Here is a 24,247-nt window from a genome sequence, read left to right as displayed (position 1 = left end):
AAAAAAAAAAAAAAAAAGTGGATTGCACTAGTTAGTGGAGAGGCCTGCATGCCACACTCAGGAGCCTGAGCTTTATTTATTTCCAGGTAGCAGGGAACTAATGTAGTTACCTAGAACTGCATCTCACCCCCATCCATTTCAATGGATTTTCAACATTCTCTCTCTTAACAGATCAGCTCTAGGGTTTGTCTTCCTATCAACAGCTATAGTTAAGGAGCTGTTATGATGGTTAAAGCACTCAGCTGTGAACCAGAAGATCAGCAGTTCAAACCCACCAGCTACTCTTTGGGAAAAAGATGAGGCAGTCTGCTTCCGTAAATATTTAAAGCTTTAGAAACCTTGTGGGACAGTTCTATGCTATACTATAGGATCGCTGTGAGCTGGAATCGACTTAGTGGCAGTGGGTTGGTTTGGTTATCAATAGCTACAGATATGCTGGGTGGTGCAACAGGTTAACATGCTCAGCTAATGAAAGAATGGTTGGTTGAGTTCACCAGAGTAACCTTGGAAGACAGGGCCTGATGACCTACTTCTGAAAAATCATCATTACTCTGCAATTTCTAAAAATAAAGTTTGGGTCTTTTTCGTCATAACAAAAATAATACATGCTCGTTACAGAAAATTAAGAAAGGAAAATCACCCACCTTCCCACTTACTATTCTGTGCCTTTATTTCCATGCAAAGATTTTCCCTGTTCCCACACAGCTGTGATGATGCTTGTACATTTTCATTTCCTGCCTTTTTCATTTCACCTCGTGGCATGACTTTGTCCACAGCCATACAACAAACAGCTAGAGAACCAAAGCAGAGAAAATAGATGGTTTTGCCGAACCATGGCCAGTCACTGGTCAGGTAAGTCGGCAGTAGATAGAAAGGAAAAATGAACACGTGATGCTTATAAAATCATAGTTAAAATGGTACATCATGGAGCACAGGTTGGTTAGGGAAGCAAGCAACACCAAAAGGAATGAAAGAAGAAGAAGGTGATGGGAGTGATTGGAAATAGCACTTAAGGTGATTAACCGACTTTGTGTAAGTGGGAGAGTTATAAAAGCATGACACTATGGTCACTGCAGAGAAGTTCAGACTTGGAGATTCAGAGGAAAAGCATTTTCCGACCAACTCAAACTTCCAAGAGTAGGTGTGTACAGGGATGCTGGGGTGCAGTGAAGACAGAGTGTGTTGGAAAAGAGAAGACCAGAGCTACCCAGAATGCATCAGTGATGATAAGGAGAGAAATCCTCTCAAAGAATACCCAAAAGCAGCAACCTGGATGTCAGAAGAGGAAGGTAAAAGGGTGACGTAAACAGAAAACCCAAATGAAGAGAATTAAATCAAAGTAAAAATGATATAAAAAATAGCAATGAGGCTCAAATAAATGCCAATTTCACTTCCTAGTTCTGAAATATACTAGAGTCATTACAACAAATATACTAAATAAATAAATGCATAACTCCCCATTGTGGAGTCCTTAAAAATTTAGATGATCACCTGACAAATAAGTTGAGAATTGTTGTTGTGGTTATGCGCCGTCGAGTCGGACCCAACTCATAGTGACCCCTCCTTGGGTTTCTGAGGCAGTATCACTATGGAAGTAGATTGCCCCATCTTCCTTCAGAAGGTTTGAACTGCCAGCCTTCTGGTTAGCAGTCAAGTGCCTTAGCCACTATGCTACCAGAGCTCCTTGCTGAGAATTAGTAAATTAAAATAACAAAGAGACCATTTTATCTACCAAATTGATTAATATTGGTTAAACAATCACACACAGTGCTGGAAAAGGTGCCTTGGAGAAGGGGAAGGGTGAGAGGGGAAGACACTCTCATAGTTGCACATATTTCTCATGGGAATGAAAACTGGCATTGTCTTTCCAGAGGCAATTTGGAAAATTATATAAAGACAAAGATATTATGTCCTTTGAGTTAATAATCCCATTTCTTTGAACTTAGGCTAAAATTATTGAAGATATGCATAAAGCCTTCTGTACAAGGAAATTAACTAAAATCTTTCAACAGTGTAAACATGAAAACAACCTAAAGATACTAAAAAGCAAGAAAACAGCTTTAAAACTTAGGGTACAAAATTATAATTTTGCATAATATTTAACTTATATTTTTGTGTACCAAATTTTCTATATTTAGAACAAATTGTTTTCATAATTTAGAAAAAACAAATACAGAAAAAAAAAATTTGTGTTGTTCACAAACCTAGTGCATTTCTTGGAAAGGATGAATTTGTAACACTATTTGAAGAGCTATGTAGGTTTTCCTTATACTGTTTTCTAAACCCAAAGAACAAATGCTGACTGCTGATGAATTTGGTGCTATTAAAGAGATGAGAATATATTACCACTTTCATAGAACGTGTTAATGTTTTCCGGAACAAAAGGGATGGAAATTTCTAATCAAATGCACAGAATCCCAGACTGGCCCTTGTCCTAAGCTGTGTGTGAAAGAGCTCTGTTGACAAAAAGTATCTGAGGGACTTAAATGAAATAAAAAGCCTTCCATAAGAGTTACTTGACTGTAGACAATTCCCTTTGTGGGTAAGGTAGGGATAACTGTACTGATTTTAGAAAGTAGCAGTCACATGGTTTTGATCACATCAATATGCCACATTAGATAACTGATTAAAAGCCTGAGTTAAGTGCTATGTTTAATGCCTGGGAAATAACTGTGGAATCAGAGAAGCCATTAAGGGCTGTTGTTCATGGTAGGGAATAACCCACAGTCTGCCAAAGGCAACTGCATTTTCATATGGAGTGACTAATTAGCCCTTGACAGCCTGTACTGATTTCAGAGGACTTTTTTTTTAAAAGGAGAGTACCTCCTGTATGATTTCATAAAGTATCAAAGAGTTAGGACTCCCAGCTCAAGCTCAAGCCTCTGTCACAATGAGAAAATTGTGCCTGTCACACACCACATGAGTGGCTCATCCTTCAGCTGACTACAGGATTAAACGGCAATGAGACCACAATATGTATGCACAGCAAGAACATTTTCATCAAGCAACATCCCAGACTCGCTGTGTGGCCCTAGGTAAGTCGTTTCGCCTGAGTTTGTCTTCTCATCTGAGAAACACACATTAGAATACAGGCTACATTTACCTCTCAGCACTTTCATAAGAAAATAAAGATAAATGTGGACTTTGGAATCTATCTGCTGGGCAGATATTAGGTAGTACAGAAAATAATTATCTGAATTAATGGCATATGGCCAGGATATTATCCAAACAGATGCCAAAGTGCATTCCATCATCATGCAAATGGTCAAACAAATAAAAGCAGGTATAATTGTTAAAGCTAACTGAGGTCCAAGTCAAATAAAAGGGCAGAGCACCTAAAAAACTAGATTAAATTAGCAATACAGTGCTAGATAAGTCAAATTTCTACATGAAAATCCTTATATGATTAGTAAAGTATAAATTTCTCCCATCCTTTCTGAAGAAAGCTAAAATAAGACATTAATCAATAAACACCCAATGCCAAAATATAATCACTGTTACGAATTCAAAGCACTGCATTATGATAATATTTAATACGCAAACCACCAACAGTGTAATTATCATACAACCAGATCTGGTTATTTCATTCCATTGCTTAAAATCCAACTGTGGCTCAACCACCCTGAAGGAGCAAGTTGTTGGGCTGTAGGCTTGGGACCATGATCATGGGGGATGGGGGACATGAAGTTCAATTGGTATGACACACTACACAAAAACATTGTTCTATAGCCTACATTGGTGAATAGTGTTTGGAGTCTCAAAAGCTTCCAAGCGGCCATCTAAGATGCAACAACTGGTCTGTCCTCATCCAGAGCAAAGAAGAATGAAGAAAACAAAAGACATATGGAATTAATTAGTCCAAGGACCAGTAAACCACACTAACCTCAGCCTACAGTGACCCTGAGACCAGAAGGACTAGATGGTGTCCAGTTACCACTGTGAAATGGCATATAAATGGCTCGTTTTATTTAATGGCATAGTCCCAATGTTACCAAACCATCTGGAAAGGGATCAGTGTAGGCCATCCTGGATAGAGTAGAAGAAAGATGTGGAACAAAACTCAAAATCATAAAAAAGACCGGGTTTACTGGGCTGATAGAGACTGATGAAATTCCTGAGATTATGATCCCTTGTCACCCTTCAGACTAAGAATTGAACTCCTGTGGCTGCCAGCCACAGAACAGACAGGCATACTATGTGAACATTTACACCAGGTAGGTACACTCCTTAAAACAATAAACTATGGGAGATCAGAAGGGCAGTATTTGCACAGGGTGATAGCTCAGAGGGCAGGAATGCATAAGAAAGAAGGATGGGGAGGGGGGAGGTAACTACAGGGAGGAAGTGGGAAGAGAGCTGTGACATTATGGAGATTGCAATCAATGTCATGAAACAAAATGTGCATAAACGGTTGCATAGAAAATGATTTTGCACTGTAAACTTTCACCTAAATCACAACTGGAAAAAAAAAAAATCCAACTGTGGCTCCCATTAAATTCAAGGTGGACTCGATGGCACATAACAACAACAACATTTATATAAGGTCTGTCAGCCCAGCCAGCCCACCTAGCTTCATTCCCTGCTACTCTCTTACTCTATCCCAGGCAACAGCCCCCAATGCACTATTGGACACTACCCAATCATATTGTGTTCCTTATGGCTCTGCTCTCTGCTTACAGTGTTCATCCCTCTGTCTGGAATGTCCTGTTACCCAATAGAGTTAACATACTGTTTTGGTTACCTAGCACTGCTCTGAAAAGAAAATATCACAAATGGGATGGCTAAAAACAAACAGGAGTTTATTACCTTACAGTTAGTTTGGAAGCTGTAAGTCCAAGTTCAAAGTGCCAGGCTCTTGGGGCTGGGTGAAAGCCCCTCAACCTTGGGCTTCAGCTCTGCCTCTTGCTCCCAGCCCACTGAAGCTAGAGGCATCTCTTCACTCAGGCAGCTGCTGGCTGCTGAGGCTAACAAGCCCACGGTCAACAAATAAAATGGCATAGTCCCGATGTTACCAAACCACACGACAAGCCATTGATTCAAGTCCAATGAAACTCCCAGGATCGGGAGATCATGGCCAGCTGCTGAATAAGGGCACGGCTACATGCAGGGTTCAGGTGTGCCATAAGCTAGAGACCATTTGCAAAGCTGTTTCTTATATACGGGAAGCAGACCACATCCCTAAAGCAGTTACTCAGCTGCTCACAGTAGATTCCACCATGGAGTTGATTACCAGTCTCATCATGGGGAATATTACATTCAGCTGCCCAGCCACTCAACCAGGCCCAGCCAAGTTGACACACAAACTTAACCACCACACACACTTATCAGTCAAGACATAGGTTATATACCATCTCCTCCAAGTAGCTTTCCCTGACCACTGCTCCCCAAACCTGATTTTGCACCCTGCTTGGGCCTTTGCTATATATTATGGTGGTACTTTGTAATTGATGCTATCATTGAACTTCTCCCACTTCATTGTAATGATCTCTTTACTAGACAGTCTCCTTCACTAGACACAGGTCCTTGAGGGAAGGGCCATATTGTGTTATACCTGCCTTAGCCCAGTCACTGACACCCTGCCTGTAATTGAAGAAACAATGGATTACTCAATAACTGATGCTAGCTTAATTCCTTAAGTAATCAGAAAATGTTAGATCTCTATTTCCTTTGACTTACCAAAATAAATTTGTGCTGGATAGAGTTACATGTAAGGAAATAAAAGCATGAAAATAAAAGAAAATCTAAGAAAAAATATAGGTGATATTTATATATTCTTAAAGTGAGGACAGATTTCTGAAATATGACCCAAAGATAAAAACCATTAAAAAAATGACTACATAAAAAAATTTGTGTATCAAAAACCACCATAAAATTAAGACATGAAAACTGGGGAAAGTAGTTGCAATAAATATGAAAGATTAAAAACAAAAACAAAAAACCAAATTCACTGCCATTGAGTCAGATCCGACTCATAGTGACCCCTCCTTGGGTTTCCGAGGTGGTATCACTACTGAAGTAGATTGCCCAATCTTCCTTCTGAGGAGCAGCTGGTGGATTTGAACCGCCAGCTTGCTGGTTAGCAGTCAAATGCTAGGTACTATGACACCAGAGCTCCTATATTAAAGATAGCTAGTGTGATATTCTTTATAAACATCAATAATTAATATAAACATCACTAGAAAAAAAAATAAAGAATAGGAACAGATAATTAAAAAGCCTACATACTGTTATTATTTTTTAAATAAATGTCCAACCTCATCAATAATAAAATAATGCAAATTAAAGCACTAAAATCTGCTTTGCCTATAAAACTGGCAAAAATGGGGAAAAAAAAGAATAGTATCAAACATGGCTAAAGCTCAGCAAAATTGGCACATGTATAAAATCATATTGTGAATACACAAGGTAAAATATGTTTAGAGAGCAGCTTGCCTATACATATCAGCATGTGTCATTTAAGACTTTAAATTCTGTATACCTCTGGACTTAGTATTTCCTTTTCTAGGCAAATTTATTAAGGAAATTATCTTACATGTATTTCAGTATTTACCTACAAAATGGGTACTGCTGTTGTATATCAAATGGACTCTAAATAGCCTGTATGTCTAATAGTAAGAAATTAATAAACAAATGATGGTAAACCAGAAACAAACCAAAGTCACTGCCATCAAGTAGATTTGACTCATAGCGACCCCTCCCCTTGAGTTTCTGAGGCAGTATCACTACGGAAGTAGATTGCCCAATCTTCTTTCCAAGGAGTGGCCAGTGGGTTTGAACTGCCAGCCTTCTGGTTAGCAATCCAATGCCTTAGGCACTATGCCACCAGAGATCCCCAAGGAAATACTCACTATATTATTAAGTGGAGTTCCTGTATAGTGCAAATGGTCAATGCACTTGCAACAAACTAAAAGTTGGTAATTTGAGTCCATCCAGAGACACCTCAGAAGAAAGGCCTGGTGATCTACTTCCAACAAATCAGGCACTGAAAGACTTTCGGGGTACCTGTCTACTGTGACACATATGAGGTTACTGTGAGTCAGAATCTACTCAACAGCAAGTTATTATTAAGTGAAGTTAATAATGGTACACCACTACTAGTGAAGATGAGGAAGTCTAGGGGCCAAGACCACACAATCCATATCCAAGTGCACGGCATTAGCAGGGGTCATAAATAATGTTACTGAATGATCGACTTTCTGCAGTTCCAGCTCAAGCAGGAGACCAAGCCAGAATCTTTTCAGAAGAAGGTCATTGTTGTCCACTATGATCCCTGTTGGTCAGTAGATATAGCTCTGGTTGCTGAGGGTAGCCAGACATGCTGGATCACTGCCACAGATAACACACAGGTTAGAGATGTGATCCTTAACTCTGACCACACAGGCCATATGGCAGTTGCTGCTCATGACTTAGACTGGATTCTCTAGAGAAGCAAAACCAGAGAAGCTTATATTTGTGTCTGTGTGTGTGTGTGTGTGTACAAAAACATACATACACACACACACACACACACACATAGATATACAGTTAAATAGATTTGTCTCAAAGAAATGGCTCAGGTTGTAAAGACTGTAAAGGCTGGCAAGTCCCAAGTCCCTGGGTGAGACGTCAGACTGGAAGCTTCTCCTTCTCACATAGCTGCAGAAGCTGACAAGATGAGCAGGTCAGATGGCAAGCTGCTGCTGGCTCATGGGCTGCAGAAGCTGATGAATCCAAGATTGGCAGGGAAGATGGATGGCTGCCGGCTCGCAGGCTGCATTGACTAATGAATCTCAAGATCATCAGGCAATATGGCAGGCCACTGGCTCAAGTCCAAAGAATCAGAAGTCAAATCATGACAAGCCAGATATAGGATCCAGATCAAGGAAAAAGCCAGCAAGCTTTACCAGGACATCCCTATATATTGGAAGCAGGTCATACCCCTGAGGAAAATCCCTTTCAACTGATTGGGTGCTGACAGCAGATCTTATCATGGAGGTGATTACATAATATTAGATCTCATCCTGGGTTACATAATAACTGCTGAACCACTGAGAATCATGGCCCAGCCAGGTTCTCACACAACCTTAACTATCACAGGATGCACATCCCCTTGGAACCTTGCCCATAGGTACTCTCATCAACAACATGAAAAGTGAGCCTGACTGGGGAGCATAGTGTACCAGAACTACAGGGACATGTGGTGTGCTGCTCTGGAAGGTGAATGAGAAGGTCATCATCCAGTTGTCCCCTGAGAGGTAGATGCAGGTGCTGGAAATATTCATGGCAACAGAGATCCGGGTATCCAATGTTGACCATAACAAGCAGGACATTGGCAAGGATGGGCAAGAGGCTTTCTAGCAGGTTGTGGCACCACAAGTAGAGCTGGGCTAGCCAGAAGATTCAGCTCCCACCCATGAACAGTTATGTGTTACCTTTTTTTTTTCCCTATGAAAAACTTTTCTTATAAAAAATTTCAAATATACAAAGTTAATGAACCCCCAATATTCCTATCAAAAATAAACAGGGTGTGATCACTTTGTTACCTCTTCCTTTTGTCTTTGCTAAAATATTTAAAGCAAATCCCAGATACTAAGTCACCTCACCCTTACACCCTTCACTACTGTTCTATAAAAAATGTAGAAATTATCTTACACAATCACAATGCCATTCAAGAACCAAACCAAACGCACTACCATCAAGTCGAATGGGATTCACAGCAACCCTATGACACTGCCATCAGCATACCTAATAAAATTAACAATCATTCCAAGACTGCCAGCAAGATGGCAGAATAGGCAGATAAGCTATCCAGGACCTTCTTCAACTAAGAAACAAGAAACTAATCGAAACAGATACAGATGATAATCCTGGAACCCTGGGCTTCTAAAGGAAGGATAAGTAAGTGGATTAAATACCAACTAGTAGAAGAGAGTGCATAAAAATGAACAAATCTGTCCTGGAAGAATTGCAGCTGGAATGCTCCTTGGAAGCAAAAATGGCCAGACTTCATCTCACCTACTTTGGTCATGTTGTCAGAAGGGGATCACTCCCTGAAGGATATCATGCTTGGTAAAGCAGAGGGTCAATGAAGAAGTCAACTAGATGGACTGACACAGTGGCTGCAATGATGGGCTAAAGCACAGCTAGGCTTGTGAGGATGGTACAGGATCAGGAAGCGTTTCATCCTGTTGTACATAAGGTTACTATGAGTTGAAGCCAACTTGATGACACCTAACAACAACAACACCTTTTTTGGCATGTGCATTTATTGTCATAAATTACCCTCCGAGCACTACACTTTTGCCGTGTCCCAAAACTTTTGGTACATTGTGTTTCCATTCTCATTTGATTCAAGGAACTTTTTATATCATTTTTAAATTTCTTCTATTATCCATAGTTTTTAAGGAGGGTGATACTTGGTTTCTGTGTTTGCTTCTTCTCCCCTGACCTTCCTATTGTTGATTTCTCATTTTACAGCATTGTAATCTGAGAAGATGCTTTATAGAATTTTGGTGTTTAAAAATCTATTGAATTTTGCTTTGTGGCCTAACATATGGTGTACTCTAGAGAATGTTCCATGTGTGCCAGAAAAGAATGTATATTTTGCTGTTGTTGGGTGAAGTGTTCTGTACATGTCTATAATGTCAAGTTGGTGGATTGTATTGTTTAATTCTTCTGTCTTTGCTGTTTCTTCCTAGTAGTTCTATTCTTCAATGAAAGTGCTGTATTCAGGTCTCCAACTATTATTATGGAGTTGTCTATTTCTCTTTTCAATTATATTAAAACTTGATTTATGTAGTTTGGGGTTCTTTCACTGGGTACATAGATGTTTATTACGGTATGTCATCTTGTTTGACTGATCTTTAATCATTACGTAATATTCTTGTGTTTTATAGTCATTTTTGTCTTGGAGTCTATCTCACCAGAAATTAATATCACAACTCCTGCTCTTTTTTGATTGCCATTTGATTGATATATATTCTTTCTTTCCAACCCTTGATTTTAATCTATTTTTGTTTTAGTGTCTAAGGTGTGTATCTTGTAGACAGCATAATGATGGGTCATGTTTTCTTATTCATTCTGCTATTCTCTGTCTCTTGATTGCTACATTTGATCCATTTGCACAGTGTAATTACTGACAAGTATGAATTTATTGCTGTCATTTTATTGTGTGTGTGTGTGTGTATGTGGTTATGATTTCTTCATTCCATATAATTTTCTGTGCTGACCTCATTTTCTTTATGAATTTATCATTTTTTCATTACTATTGTTTTAGTATTTGCTAAATATTTCTGACTTTCCTCTTTATTTTGATGAGAAGTCTTATTAATTTTTAGTTTACCTTGTAATTTATTATTTTCTTCCCAAGTTTAAAACAGTCTGTTCTATCTCAAAATTGTCTTGACTTCCTCTCCATCTGGAAATTCTGAAGTACAGTATTTATTCCCTCTTTTTGCTTTGTAGTTGTCCTCATTTACAAATTGATGTATCTAGTTCCTTGTTTTCAACCTTGTACGTTTCTTTTACTTTGGATACTTCTGTACTTGGGATGGTTTCTGGGTTATGTTATAATGTGTGTTAGTTGTAGGTTGTTGTCTGCTGCTGTTGGTTCTCTGACCAAAGAACTCCTTTTATTATCTCTTGTAAGGTTGGTCTGGTTTTTACAAATTCCCTTAATTTCTGTTTGTCTGGAAAAGTCCTAAGTTCACCATCATATTTGGGGGACAATTTTGCTGGGTATATATTTGGGTATATAATTGGTTGGCAATTTTTTTCTTTCAAGATTTTATATACATCATTCTACTGCTTTCTCCCCTGCACAGTTTACAGTTTATTCTAAGAAATCAGAGCTTAGCATTATCGGTTGCCTTATTTAGGTAAATGTCATTTGTCTTGAGCTGCTCTCAGGATTGTATCTTTGTCTTTGGTTTTGGTCATTTTGATGATGATGTGTCTTGGTGATTTTCTTTTGGGGTCTATCCTGTTTGGGGTTCATTGGACTTCCTGAATGGATATATTCTCATCTTTCATCATACCAGGAAAATTCTCTCCCAACAAATATTTGACAATTTTCTCTATGGTTTTATTTATTTCTTCCTGTTCTAGAATTTCAATCACATGTAAGATATTCCTCTTGATGGTGTCCCACATAAATCTTAGACTTTCTTAATTTTTTTTGTTCTTTTTATGAATTGTTCCTTAACAAAGTGCTATTGAGAGATTTGTCTTCAATCTCACTAATTCTATCTTCGATTGAGTCAATTCTGCTCCTTTGCCCTTTCAAAGTGTTATCTATTTCTGAAATGTTAGTATTAATCTTCTGGATTTCTATTTGCTGTTTTTGACTGGTTTCTAAATTTTCATTAATTTTGTCAGTTTGGTCTTGTACTGTTTCCTGATTTCTTCTAGAGTTGTATATGTATTTTCCTTAACTTTGTTATTGTTTTCATTGATCTGATTTCCAATCCATTGAAGGTACCAAAGTACAATTCTTTCAAATCCCTTATAAGGTAGTTCCAATGCCATTTCTTCTTCAGGGTGATTTTCTGGCTCTGTATTTTGATCCTTTGTTTGTACTACTTTATCTTGCTTCTTTGTATGAACTGGGATTGTCAGTTGTCTCCAAGACATTGTAATGTCATTGTATTTGTATTTAATTGGTGATTGTCTATTGGTGTGATTCACCCAGGTGCGGTTTTTTGCTTGTTTTTCCTTTATTTTGTTTTGATATATCCAAGCAAGGTGGGCTACTGTGCTACTCTTTTCACTACTTTGCAGCTCTTAAGTATTCATCAACTATCTCCTAGTGGGTGTGATATAGGATGAGAATGGGTGGACAATCTCTGTTCACTGTCTGTGCAGAACAGTTGAACGCAAGTTGAGCTAGTATGGCCACTATCTATCACTGACAACTTGGTGCAGAAACAGGTGGGGGCCCTTGCCCAGTGGGTGGGGCTTTCTGGTTGCCAGCCACCAGTGTGGTTACCTGTGCAGTCCTCAGCACACAGAGCTGATTAGCAGGTTGCTGCCCCAACTGGAATACCACTTGCAAATATTCAAAATGGACATGCTGTCAGGTCAGTCAACAGTCCACAACCCCATTTGTCTCCTTAAACACTGTCTGCATGCAGTTTCTTCTACTAGTCAGTATTTAATCCACTTATTTATCCTTCTCATAGAAGCCCAGGGTTCCAGGATTATCATCTGTATCTGTTTCAATTAGTTTCTTGTTTCTTTGTTGTAGAGGGCCTAAGCCAAAATCAACACCTTAACCCAACATCACCAACTATTATAAAAAAGAGCACCAAAAAAAGCCTACAGTTACCAGAAGAAAATAAATAATAAAGATTTGAGCAGAAATATATGAAACAGAAAAACAATAGAAAGAACTAACTGGAAGTTGTTTCTTAGAAAAGATGAATAAAATCAACAAACTACTGGCAAATTTAACAAAAGAAATGAAGGAGAAGATGTAAACAACACATATAAGAAATGAAATGGGCACCATCACAACAGAACAATCGAAATAAAAAAGACAGTATCAGGATACTACGAAGAATAGTACTCCAACAAACTTGAAAACATAACAAGAAATGGACAGACTTCAAGAAACACACTACTTAGCTAAACTAACACAGACCGAAAACTTAAACTTAAATAGACCAATAACAAAAGAAGAAATTAAACTGGTCATAAAAATATGTCAACAACAATAAAGTTCTGGCCCAGATGGTTTCACTAGCAAATTATAGCAAATGCTGAGTGAAGAGCTAACACCAGTCCTACTCAAACTACTCCACAATACAGAAAAGGAGGGCATACTCTCAAATTCATTTTATGAAGTAAGCATAACCCTGATACCAAGGCCAGGCAAAGACATGACTAAAAAAGAAAACTATAGATCGACATCCCTCATGAACACAGATGTAAAACTTCTCAACAAAAATCCTAGCCAATAGAAGCTAACAACATTATCAAAAAAATAATACATCATGACCAAGTGGGATTCATACCAGGTATACAAGGATGGTTCAACATTACCAAAACAATCAACATAATTCATCACATAAATAAAACAAAGGAAAAGAATTATCAATTGACACAAAAAAGGCATCTGACAAAATCTAACACCTATTCTTGAAAAAAATGCCAAACAAAATAAGAATAAAAAAAGAAATTTCTTAACATAATAAGGGCATATATACAAAACCAATGACCTACATTATTCTCAATGGAAAGGATTGAAAGCATTCTCCTGACAAACAGGTATTAGATAAAGTACACTTTATCAACACTCCTATTCATTATTGCATTGGAAGTCCTTGCCAGAGCATTAAGTCAAAAAAGGGAAATAAAAGGCATCCAAATTGGCAAAAAGAAGTAAAATTATCTCTATCTGCAGATGATATGGTCCTGTACCTACAAAATCCCAGAGACTCAACAAGAATACTACTGGAACAAATAGAAGGATTCAGCAGAGTGGCAGGGTACAAAATCAACACATGAAAATCAATTGATTCCTCTATACTAACAAAGGGAATTCTGAAAAGGAAATCAGGAAAACAATAACAGTACCCAAAAGATGAAGTACTTCTAACCAAAGACACACAAGACCTATACAAAGAAAACTACAAAACACTATTATGAGAAACCAAAGGACATTATATAAATGGAAGACTATACCATGTTCATGTATAGGAAGACTTAACATTGTGAAAATGTCAATACTACTCAAAGCAATCTACAGATATAATGCAATCCTGATCCAGATTCGTTCCCCTTTCTTTAAAGAGATGGAAAAATTAATTACCAACTCTATATGGAAAGGAAAGAGACCTGGTAAGTAAAGCATGACTTAAGAAGAGAACAAAGTAGGAGGCCTTGCATTCCCGATCTTAAAACCTACTATACAACTACAGTAGTTAAAACAGGCTGGTGCTGGTACAATGACAAACACATAGATCAATGGAATATAATTGAGAACCCAGAAGTAAATACACCCATGTATGGATAGCTGACTTCTGACAAAGGGCCAAAACTCATTAAATGGGGAAGAGATAGTCTCTTTAATAAATGGTGCTGGCAAAACTGGATATCTATTTACAGAAAAATGCAACAGGACACATATCTCACACCATATACAAAAATGAACTCAAGTTGGATCAAAGACCTGAATTTAAAACCTAAAGCCATAAAAATCATCAAAGCGAAAACAGGAACAAACTTAGGGGTCCTAATTCAATGCATAAACACACCAATTAATGTAACTAAAAACACACAAACGCCAGGGGAAAAAAAATAAATGATTGGGACCTCCTAAAAATTAGATACTTAAGCACATCAAAAATTTCACCAAGAGAGTAAAAAGAAAACCTACAAACTGGGAAAAAAATTTTGGCAAGCACTTATTGACAAAGGCATCCAAATTGGCAAAAAGAAGTAAAATTATCTCTATCTGCAGATGATATGGTCTTCTCTAAAATTTAGAGAAATTTAGGCATCTGACAAAATCTAACACCTATTCTTGAAAAAATGCCAAACAAATTAGTTAGATTTTGTCAGATGCCTTTTAGAGATCGACTTCTCTAAAATTTATAGAAAACTTCAACAACTTAATAATAAAAAGACAAATAATCCGATAAAAAAATCAGCAGAGGACATGAATAAACACCTCACCAAATAAGACATTCAGGCAACTAACAAACACATGAGGAAATGCTAATGATCACTAGCCATTGTTGTTATTGTTGTTATGTGTTGTTGAGTCGGACTCGACTCATAGCGACCCCTCCTTGGGTTTCCAAAGCAGTATCACTACGGAAGTAGACTGCCCAACCTTCCTTCTGTGGAGTGGCTGGTGAGTTTGAACCACCAGCCTTCTGGTTACGAGTCAAATGCCTTAGGCACTATGCTACCAGAGCTCCCCATTAGCCATTAGAGACATACAAATCAAAACAACGATATATCATCTCACCCTAGCACTAATAGCAAAGTTAAAAAAATAAAATAACAAAACCAGAAAAAAAAAAAAACCCATGCTGAAGAGGGTGTGGAGAGACTGGAAACCCTCATATATTGCTGATGGAACCATAAAGTGGTACAACCACTGTAGAAGATGGTATGGTGCTTCCTTAAAAAATTGGGAATAGAAGTACCATATGATCCAGCAAGCCAACTACCAGGTATATATCCTAGAGAATTAAGAGCTGTAACAGGAACAGATACATGTACATCCATGTTCATCATAGCACTATTTACAATAGCAAAAAAAAAAAAAAAATGAGAACTCAAATGACCATCAACAAAAGAATAGATCACACAATGGAATACCACCCAATGTTAAAGAACAATGACGAATCTGTGAAACAGCATGGATGTACTTAGAGGTGATTATGCTGAGTGAAATTCGTCAATCACAAATGGGCAAATATTGTATGAGACCACTATGGTAAAATGTCAACAAAAGGGTTTCACAGAAAAAGAAATATTCTTTGATGGTTACCAGGGATGGGTGGGGAAGAGAGGGTAAATCACTAACGAAAGGGTAAAAAACAAACCAAACCCACTGCCGTCGAGTCGGATCCAACTCATAGTGACCCCTCCTTGGGTTTCTGAGGCAGTATTACTATGGAAGTAGACTGTCCAACCTTCCTTCCAAGGAGTAGACACATATTAACTTGGGTGAAGAGAAAGGTAAAACAATAAAATTTAAAAGATCAGGATTACTGGTCTGATAGAGACTGGTAGAACCCCCAAGACTATGGCCCATAGACATCCTTCAAGCCTAGAACCGAATTCACCTCCGTGGCTCAACTTTGAGCCAAATGATAGGCCTATAAGGTGAACAATAATACCAGGGAAATACTAACTCATTAGAACAATCAACCATAAGAGATCAAAAGGGCAGCATTTTACCAGGGATAAAGCTCAGAAGGCAGGAAAGGAAAGAAGAACGAAGAGAAACAGTAAACATAGGGAGGAAGTGGGAAGAGTGGTATTAACACTGTGGGGATTGCAATGTATGTTACAAAATACAATGTATGTGAATTGCTTAACGGAAAACCAATTTGTGCATAAACTTTCACCCAAATCATAATTTTTTAAAAATTTAGTTTTTAAAACAAAAATTCATTCTTGTTAATATCTAATACATAATTCATAATCAGATTTCTCATCTGTGTCATATATGCCTTTTTTGGTTCAAACTAGGTGCCAAACAAAGCCCACATATTACATCTGGTTGTTTTTCGTTTGTTTTCATCTGTCACACATTTATTAATGCCACCAAGTAAACAGAGCTTATACAAGTGTACCGCCATGTTCCCTGTCCCTGTCTAACACAGCTTGCTTAACTTTATAGCTAGACTGATGTCTCATCTGATTGGCACTCCGCATGAACTTGCTTAATGGTGACTGTGGGTAGGTGCAGAACTAAAAGCTTTCAAAGTCTTACTTCTTTTATCAGTACTCCTGATCTCACAAACAATGAAGCCCATCAAACCCATTCCTCCCCAGATCTCCTGGTAAATTTGGGTGTAGCAAGGCTTCATAGGGATCCAAATGTTAAAGGCTTTGAATCATCTCTGAACAGGACAAATGGCTCTGCCAGGCCAAGGACCTACAGCCAATGACTCGGAAGGTCACCATTATACTATAAAAACAGTGTAGTTGTTGTTGTTGTTATGTGCCATCCAATCAGACCTGACTCATAACCTTCTGGTTAGCAGTCAAGTGCCTTAGGCACTATGCTACCAGAGTTCCTTAAAAATAGTATAAACACATAAAAATATATTTTATGTGTGAAAGACACATAGAAAAATGATGCTAACATCTCTCAAAATGTTAATGGGTGGCTATCTTTGTATGGTTAGATTAAATGTGATTTTAAGCTTTTTTTTTTTTTAGCTTATTTATATTTTTATTTCCTTGATTTACTTTTATATCAAGAAAATAGTTTTAAAAGTGTTTTTAATGTTGAATTTTCCAAGTTCAACCCCCTTACCTCGTGCATAAATTATGTCCCAATAATTAAAATCAAACTTCTCCTTTGAAACTGCTAGTAATGGCCAAGGGAGCTCTGGTGGCACAGTTCCTAAAGCATTTGACTGATAACCAGAAGGTTGGTGGTTCAAAACCACCAGCAATTTGTTGGAAGGAAGGCTGGGCAATCTACTTCTACAGTGATAGCACCTCAGAAACCCAAGGAGGGGTCGCTATGAGTCAGATACAACTTGACGGCAGTGAGTAATAGGCAACTCCTTTTTTCATAAGTAGATCATTAATTTTTTTTTTAATTAAATTGAGGAATAATTTACACATAATAAACTGTATCCATTCAAAGTGTGCAATGCAATGAATTGTGATAGTTGAACACACCTAACGAAGCTACTGCCACAATCAAGACACAGAACATTTCTGTCGCCCCCAAAAGTTTCCTCATGTTCCTTTGTAGTCCATCTTTCCCTCCATCCCCAATGCCAGGCAACCCCTGATCTGCTTTTGGTTACTCAAATATTTGTTTGCATTTTCTAGATTTTATAATAATACAATCACACAGTATATGCCCTTTTGAGTCTGGGCTTTTTTCCTTCAGAACAATCATTCTGAGATTCATCCATATTGCGCTGTGTATCGATAGTTTGTTCCTTTTTACTGCTGAGTAGGTTTCCACTGTGTGGATATGTTATATTTGTTTATCCATTTAATTTATCTGTTGGTGGCCTTTTAGGTCATTTCTAGTTCTTGGCTATTGTAAGTAAGATTGCTATAAATATTTGGGAGCTCTGGTGGTGTAGATAAATATTTGCATACAAGTCTTTGTGCAAACAAATGTTTTTATTTCTCTTGGTAAATATGTAGGAGTAGGAATCCCTGGGTGGGACAAATAGTTAAGCTACTAGCTGAGAGGTTTGTGGTTCGAACTCACCCAGAGATGCACTGGAAGACAGGCTTGGCAATCTGCTTCCCAAACGTCACGGCCCTGACAACCCTATGGGGCAGTTCTACTCTGCACAATGGGTCACTATGAGTCAGAATCAACCCGACAGCAATGAATAACAACAGAATGGCATGCTGTAAGATAGGTATATGTTTAGCTTTTGGAAAAACTGTCAAACCCTGCTCTAAAATGGTTGTGGCATTTTACATCGCCACCAGCAATGTATAAGAGTTCCAGTTGCTTCATATCCTCACAATATTTGGCATTGCCAGCCTTTTAAACTGTAATCATTCTAATGAATGTGCAGCATGATCTCATTGTAGTTAATGTACTTTTCAGACAATTCAATTATTTAAAAAGTTTACTTCATGGAAGGCAAAAAAATTCTCTATAATTTCTATCAATCCTATGTTTGATAAGCCTAATATTTCCAATTCAGTTGAAGCATTTGCATATCAACTATTGTGCCAGGCTCTGTGTTAGAAGTCAGAGAAGATGAAAAGTACAACACTGCATTTGCTCTCAAAAAACTCAGTTAGCTAAGTATAGAAATAATCCAACTACAAGGCAGACTAAAAAACACCTTTGGAAAAGTCCAGATCATGACAATTCATAAAGGCTTCATGAAGGAGGTGCCAAATGAGACAATCTGTGTAGCACAGAACTGAACTTCTCAAACTTTTATTAACAGTCATGACATGCCACACTTTTGACCCAAATTATTCTTTCTCCTAAACCAAATCACGCAGTTCCTTCAAACATTATGCAGAGAATACCTTATCACCAGCCTGGTTGCTCTGTTCTACACAGACCTTGGATAAAAATCCTTTGATGTGTGTTCCAATTAGCATACAACACCCAGGAGTGGTCCAGTCCATAGGAAAGAAAGTAAAATAGGACTGTAATAGCTCTTATTTTACATATTGAGCATTTACATTATATTGTTGAGTCATTCATTTACATAGTAAACTGGAATTGACGTTACAGATGGTCTAATATGAATCTGTCTTTTTCTAGGAAAGAAATACAATACCATAGGTAATTAAGGTATTTACCCTTTATCATAGAGCAAGGCAGTGATAGAGGTGAAACTACTCTGCAGGTCTCCTGACGCCCAAGTAGGGCTTTCCTTGAGCTAACCCAAATCTATTTTACAGGCTGCTGTTAAACCACATCTTTACCATTATATATGTCTGAATATCTTTTTTAAGTGCTGGCCTTTCTTTCTTTATATCTGTTAATTTTGATTTTTTTTAGTATCAGTGTGGTAGTTAAAGTTGTATGTCAACTTGGTTGGGCTAGTTGAGTAGCGGGCAGCTGGTGATAATTATTCCCCATGATGAGACTGGCAATCAACTCCATTGTGGGATCTACCACAAGCAGCTGAGTAGCTGCATTAGGGATGTGGTCTACTTCCTGTATATAATTAGCGGCTTTGGGAATGGTATCTAGCTTATGATACGCTTGGACCCTGCATATAGCCGTGTCGTTCAGCAGCCTGCCGTGCTCTGCCGACCTTGGGACTTACAATGGACTTGAATTAATGGCCTGCCGTGTGGTTTGGTAACATCGGGACTGTGCCATTTTATTTGTTGACCTTGGGCTTGTTAGCCTCAGCAGCCAGTAGTTGCCTGAGTTGAAGAGATGCTTCTAACTCCAGTGGGCCGGGAGCAGGAGGCAGAGCTGAAGCCCAAGGTTGAGGAGCTTTCACCCAGCCCCTAGAGCCTGGCACATTGAACTTGGACTTAAAGCCTCCAAATTGTAAGAATAAACTCCTGTTTGTTAAGGCCATCCCATTTGTGGTATATTCCTATCAGAGAGGCACTAGGTAACCAGAACAAGCAGTTTGTTAGTATATATTTTTTCATTCAGATTATATCAAACAGATTTGCTAAGCCTCCCCAAAATATTCCATCTTCAAAAGTGACCAATATGACATTTACTTCTTCAAACCAAATGATTGACTTGGTATGTTGGATAAAAAAGCCAGTGAGAGAAAAGCAGAGAATTTACTCACTATGACCAAAAATAGTGTAGGCAAAGTGTGAGTACAAATCACAGTTACAAAAAAAAGCAAAAGGCTATCTTGGGGAAGAGATGAACAGTGAGAATGGACTCAGACAAATATTCAGCAGGTAGAAAAACTGAACTAGGCTGGCTTGGAGAAAGTGATCTGGGACTAATGCAAGGGTGTCAGAATTTCAGGGATTAATTTGTGCTAACTACATGGTCTACGGTCGGCCTCATGGTATGAAATGAGCCAGAGAAGATCTGGTTACTTATATGACATGTCTCTCTTATTATTAAGGAAGGGCTAGGAATTTCCCAGGCATGCCTGGCATGAAGACACATATATTCCACAGTGTGTTTACAGTAAGATGTGGATTTGTCCCATTGGACTGTGTAGCAAAGATGGCCCCAAATTAGCAGACGCCCTGCATCTCTTGCACAGGATACACTAAAGCTCTCCATATCTCATCATAAGGGCATGACCTTAAGGGTAAAATGCAAACCGATTGTATGGAAGTGAACAGGAGAATCTGGAAGCAGAAAGAATGAAGCTTATGACTTCTAAAACTTAGAATGAACTAAAAAAACCAATTCTCCAGTTTGCAGCATGACCTGATAGAAAGGATATGTTAGGAAAAGCACTAGTCTAGTCCCCTATTTGGATGATCATCCAGGTGAAAAGTACTTAAAGCAGTTGTCCTATAGTGTCCTGCAGATCACACAATCACAAACCAGACACTATGCTAGGAGCAAGGACTACAATAGCCACCATAGAGACTGTTCCTTCACAGAACTTAAAATCTAATGGATTCTCCTGTGGATCCTAGAGTTCTACCAGGTATTACAAAAGCTTGAGTGCTGCTGGTCTTGGTGTGAGGAAATGAGGAAGAAATGGTGTCGTTTGTACATTAGTGAATAGAATTTAGTACACAATTTTTGAAGTTTTTAGGCATATGGCCCAATCACATACCAGTATGGCGTTCAATGCCAAAGATATTATCCAACAGTTTAATTTTTCTCCTGCCTGATTACACATATGTGGAGTGTGGATTTGAATTTAAAGAGTGTTAAAAATGCATCCTCGAAAATATGACACCTCTACTGACTGGTCTGATCAGGGCCACTATAGATGGACCCTGGTAAAGTGGGAGAAAAATGTAGACCAGAATGCAAACTCTTAAAAAAAGTCCAGACTTAATAGTCCAGTTGAGACTAGAGGACTCCCTGAGACTACTGGCCTGAGATACTCTTAAACCCTGAACCAAAGTTATTCCCTGAGGTTATCTTTTAGCAAAATAACAGATTGGCATACAAAATAAAGATATTATCCATGAATACTAGGCTCCAATAGAAAACCTACCTACATGAGCCCAATAGTTAACAATTACTCTACAGCAAAAATAAGAAGATAAGGGATCAGGGAAACTAGAGTACAAAAAATGGAACAACCAGAATATAATTAAAGAGAATGTTGACACATTGTAAAAAATGTAGCTAATGTCACTAAACAATTTGTATAGAAATTGTCAAATAACAACTTGCCATGTAAACTTTTACTAAAAACACAATAAAATATTATTTTTTAAAAAAATCATTACACCAACTGGAAATACAGTCTGACAATAGACTTTGGGAGCAGAATACCTTCTTTATCACTAGTAGGTGACCACATAACTAGAGGAAAATCAGAATCATGGTTAAGTATGGAAGCAAAACTTTGAAAACAAAGAAGCAATAATAATAATTACATTCAGTGGATGGGATAAAGTGAAAAAAAAAAAGTAGGTAAATCAAAAGTTTATGAGTCAGGAGTTTAGTATAAGTTGAGTTTGGACAAGCAGTTCAGAATAAGGCCAAAACAGTTCTCAAGTCCTAGACTGTAACAGTTCCCAAGTCCATCCACTTGTTCATACATTGTTTCTCATCTCATGGAGTAGGGAAGTAGAGGACTTTCTTGGCTAATTTTTTATTTTTACTTGTTCAACTATAAGTATTACCTTTTAAAGACTTGGGTTGATAAGAAAAAAATAAACTAGTGTTACTATTAAAGATTTTAAAAGAATGTAAAATATTTAGAGAAAAGCCTATGAAGGTCATATCTAATTTTCTTAATTTATACTAAAAGACTAATAGCCATGAGACCAGAAGAACTGGCGGCTGCCTGGCTACAGCTGCTGAACATTTTGATCAAATATTCTATAGAAGAATCCTGATCAAAAAGGGGAAAATATAGAACAGAATCTCAAATTCTCATGGAATCCAGATTTTGGAGAGCCATGGAGTCTGGATGAACCCTTGAAACTACTGCCCTGAAAAAAATCTTTAAACTGAAATTATCTCTTGAAGCCTTAAAACAAAACAATAGTTTAAGTAGTAAGGAATGTCTGCCTTGAGCATTGTGCTCCTTTAAGATCTATTTATATGGGATCAAATTGACAAAAGCAACTCAAAAGATTAGATAGGAACCTTAAGGAGAAGTGATTTTATGTTAATGAGTGTTCTGGTTACCTAGTACTGCTCTAACAGAAATACCACAAATGGGATGGCCTTAACAAACAGGAGGTTATTCTCTACAATTTGGAGGCTTTAAGTCCAAGTTCAAAGTGCCAGGCCCTAGGGGCTGTGTGAAAGCCCCTTGACCTAGGGCTTCAGCTATGCCTCTTGCTCCCAGCCCACTGAAGCTAGAGGCATCTCTTCACTCAGGCAGCTACTGGCTGCTGAGGCTGACAAGTCCAAGGTCGACAAATAAAATGGCACAGTCCTGATGTTACCAAACCACATGGTGAGCCATTAATTCAAGTCCATTGTAAGTCACAAGGTCGGCAGAGCATGGCTGGCTGCTGAACAATGACACAGTTACACGCAGGGTCCAAGCAAGCATGCCATAAGCTAGAAACCATGCCCAAAACTTCTCCTTATATACCGGAAGCCAACCACATACCCAAAACAGCTTCTCAGCTACTCCAATAGATTCCACCATGGAGTTAATTACCAATCTCACCATGGGGAATAACTACATTCAGCTGTCCAGCTACTCAACCAGGCCCAGCCAAGATGACACACGTAACCACCACAATGAGGGAGGAACAACTCACAAAAGGAGGGTGAACATGGCTGTAACAACTTGAAGAATATAATCAATATCACTGAACTATACATGTAGAAATGGTTGAAATGGTGTATTTTTGCTGTATATATTCTTAACAACAAGAAAAATTAATTATTTGTTAAAATGACTAATAGGAAGGAAAGGAATCAAAGAAATCATATTGCCCAATTCCTTCACCTTACACATAAGGAAAATGAGGTTACGGTGTGTATTACATCACAGTTTAAATAAAATAAAAAGAAACAGAACTTAAATACAATTGCTTTTATTTTGGAGAAACAGTTCTCAGACATGTCCCCCTAAATCTCCACAGAAACTCAAAAGGAACAAAACACAGTTAGAATGAATTCCAGAGCAAACAAAACAGACACTTTTCAGGGAAATAAAAGCATTCCTAAATGTAATGATTACTATTACTTGTGATATAGTGCTGATACCTCAGGGAAAACTATAAACATACTGTGTCTGGAGTGCAGTAAGGCAGTTTTCAAAGACAGAGGGTAGTAGGCTGGATGTGTCCCGCCTAGCAACATTAAATCTCTCATGATAGACTTAAGAAGAAAATGGATAAGATGGATTTGAAGACATTTGAGGCAGGAATACCAATTAGAAAACAGAGCACTGCAGTGAAACAGATGACCCAGAGAGTGAATGTGCAATGGTCAAGAATGGGGGTTAAGTCAGTATCATAGGTGAGACCACCACCACCACCACCACCACCACCATCACAAATAATCTTTTACTGAATCCTTACATATCAGGCATTCTACCCTGTACATTACATGATGATGTATAGTTCTTAATCAACCCTCTGGAAGTTACTGTCTCTATATAGCATATAATGAAACTGAGGTGCAGAATATTAAGTAATGTGCAGTGATGGTCTTTTTGCTGTATCAACTTGGTTAGGCTACAGTCCTCATTAATCAAATATTAATCTAGGTGTTGCTGTGAAGGTATTTTATAGATGTTATTAAAGTCCATATCAGGTTCTTGGGTAGTACAAGTGGTTTACAATACAATCAGCTGGTAACCAAAAGGCTGACAATTCAAACCCACCCAGCAGCTCCATGGAAGAAAGGCCTGGCAAATTACAACTACTATAAATTACTTCTGTAAGGATCACAGCTAAGAAAACCCTACAGAGCAATTATACTCTGTAACACAGGAGGCTGTCATCAGTTGTGATCAACTCAACGGCAACAGGTTTG

At 38.1% G+C, this 24,247-nt stretch overlaps 1 protein-coding gene and 1 pseudogene across 1 annotated transcript in view; one reads left to right on the top strand and one right to left on the bottom strand.

Moving 5' to 3' along the window:
* The window catches only part of ARNTL2 (aryl hydrocarbon receptor nuclear translocator like 2), a 66,804-nt gene extending 66,024 nt beyond the window's left edge, over nucleotides 1-780 (bottom strand). The window contains exon 1 of the mRNA XM_007949800.1: nucleotides 657-780. Within this exon, the coding sequence (XP_007947991.1) occupies nucleotides 657-780 (124 nt within the window). The remainder of the gene's footprint in view (nucleotides 1-656) is intronic.
* Nucleotides 781-833: 53 nt separating this feature from the next.
* LOC103204595 overlaps nucleotides 834-24,247 on the top strand; it is a 31,498-nt pseudogene continuing 8,084 nt past the window's right edge.

Source organism: Orycteropus afer, unplaced genomic scaffold, assembly GCF_000298275.1.
Source record: "Orycteropus afer afer isolate SDZICR_OR568_19922 unplaced genomic scaffold, OryAfe1.0 scaffold00254, whole genome shotgun sequence".
Lineage (NCBI taxonomy): Eukaryota > Metazoa > Chordata > Mammalia > Tubulidentata > Orycteropodidae > Orycteropus > Orycteropus afer.
This window is presented reverse-complemented; position numbering and strand designations above follow the sequence as displayed.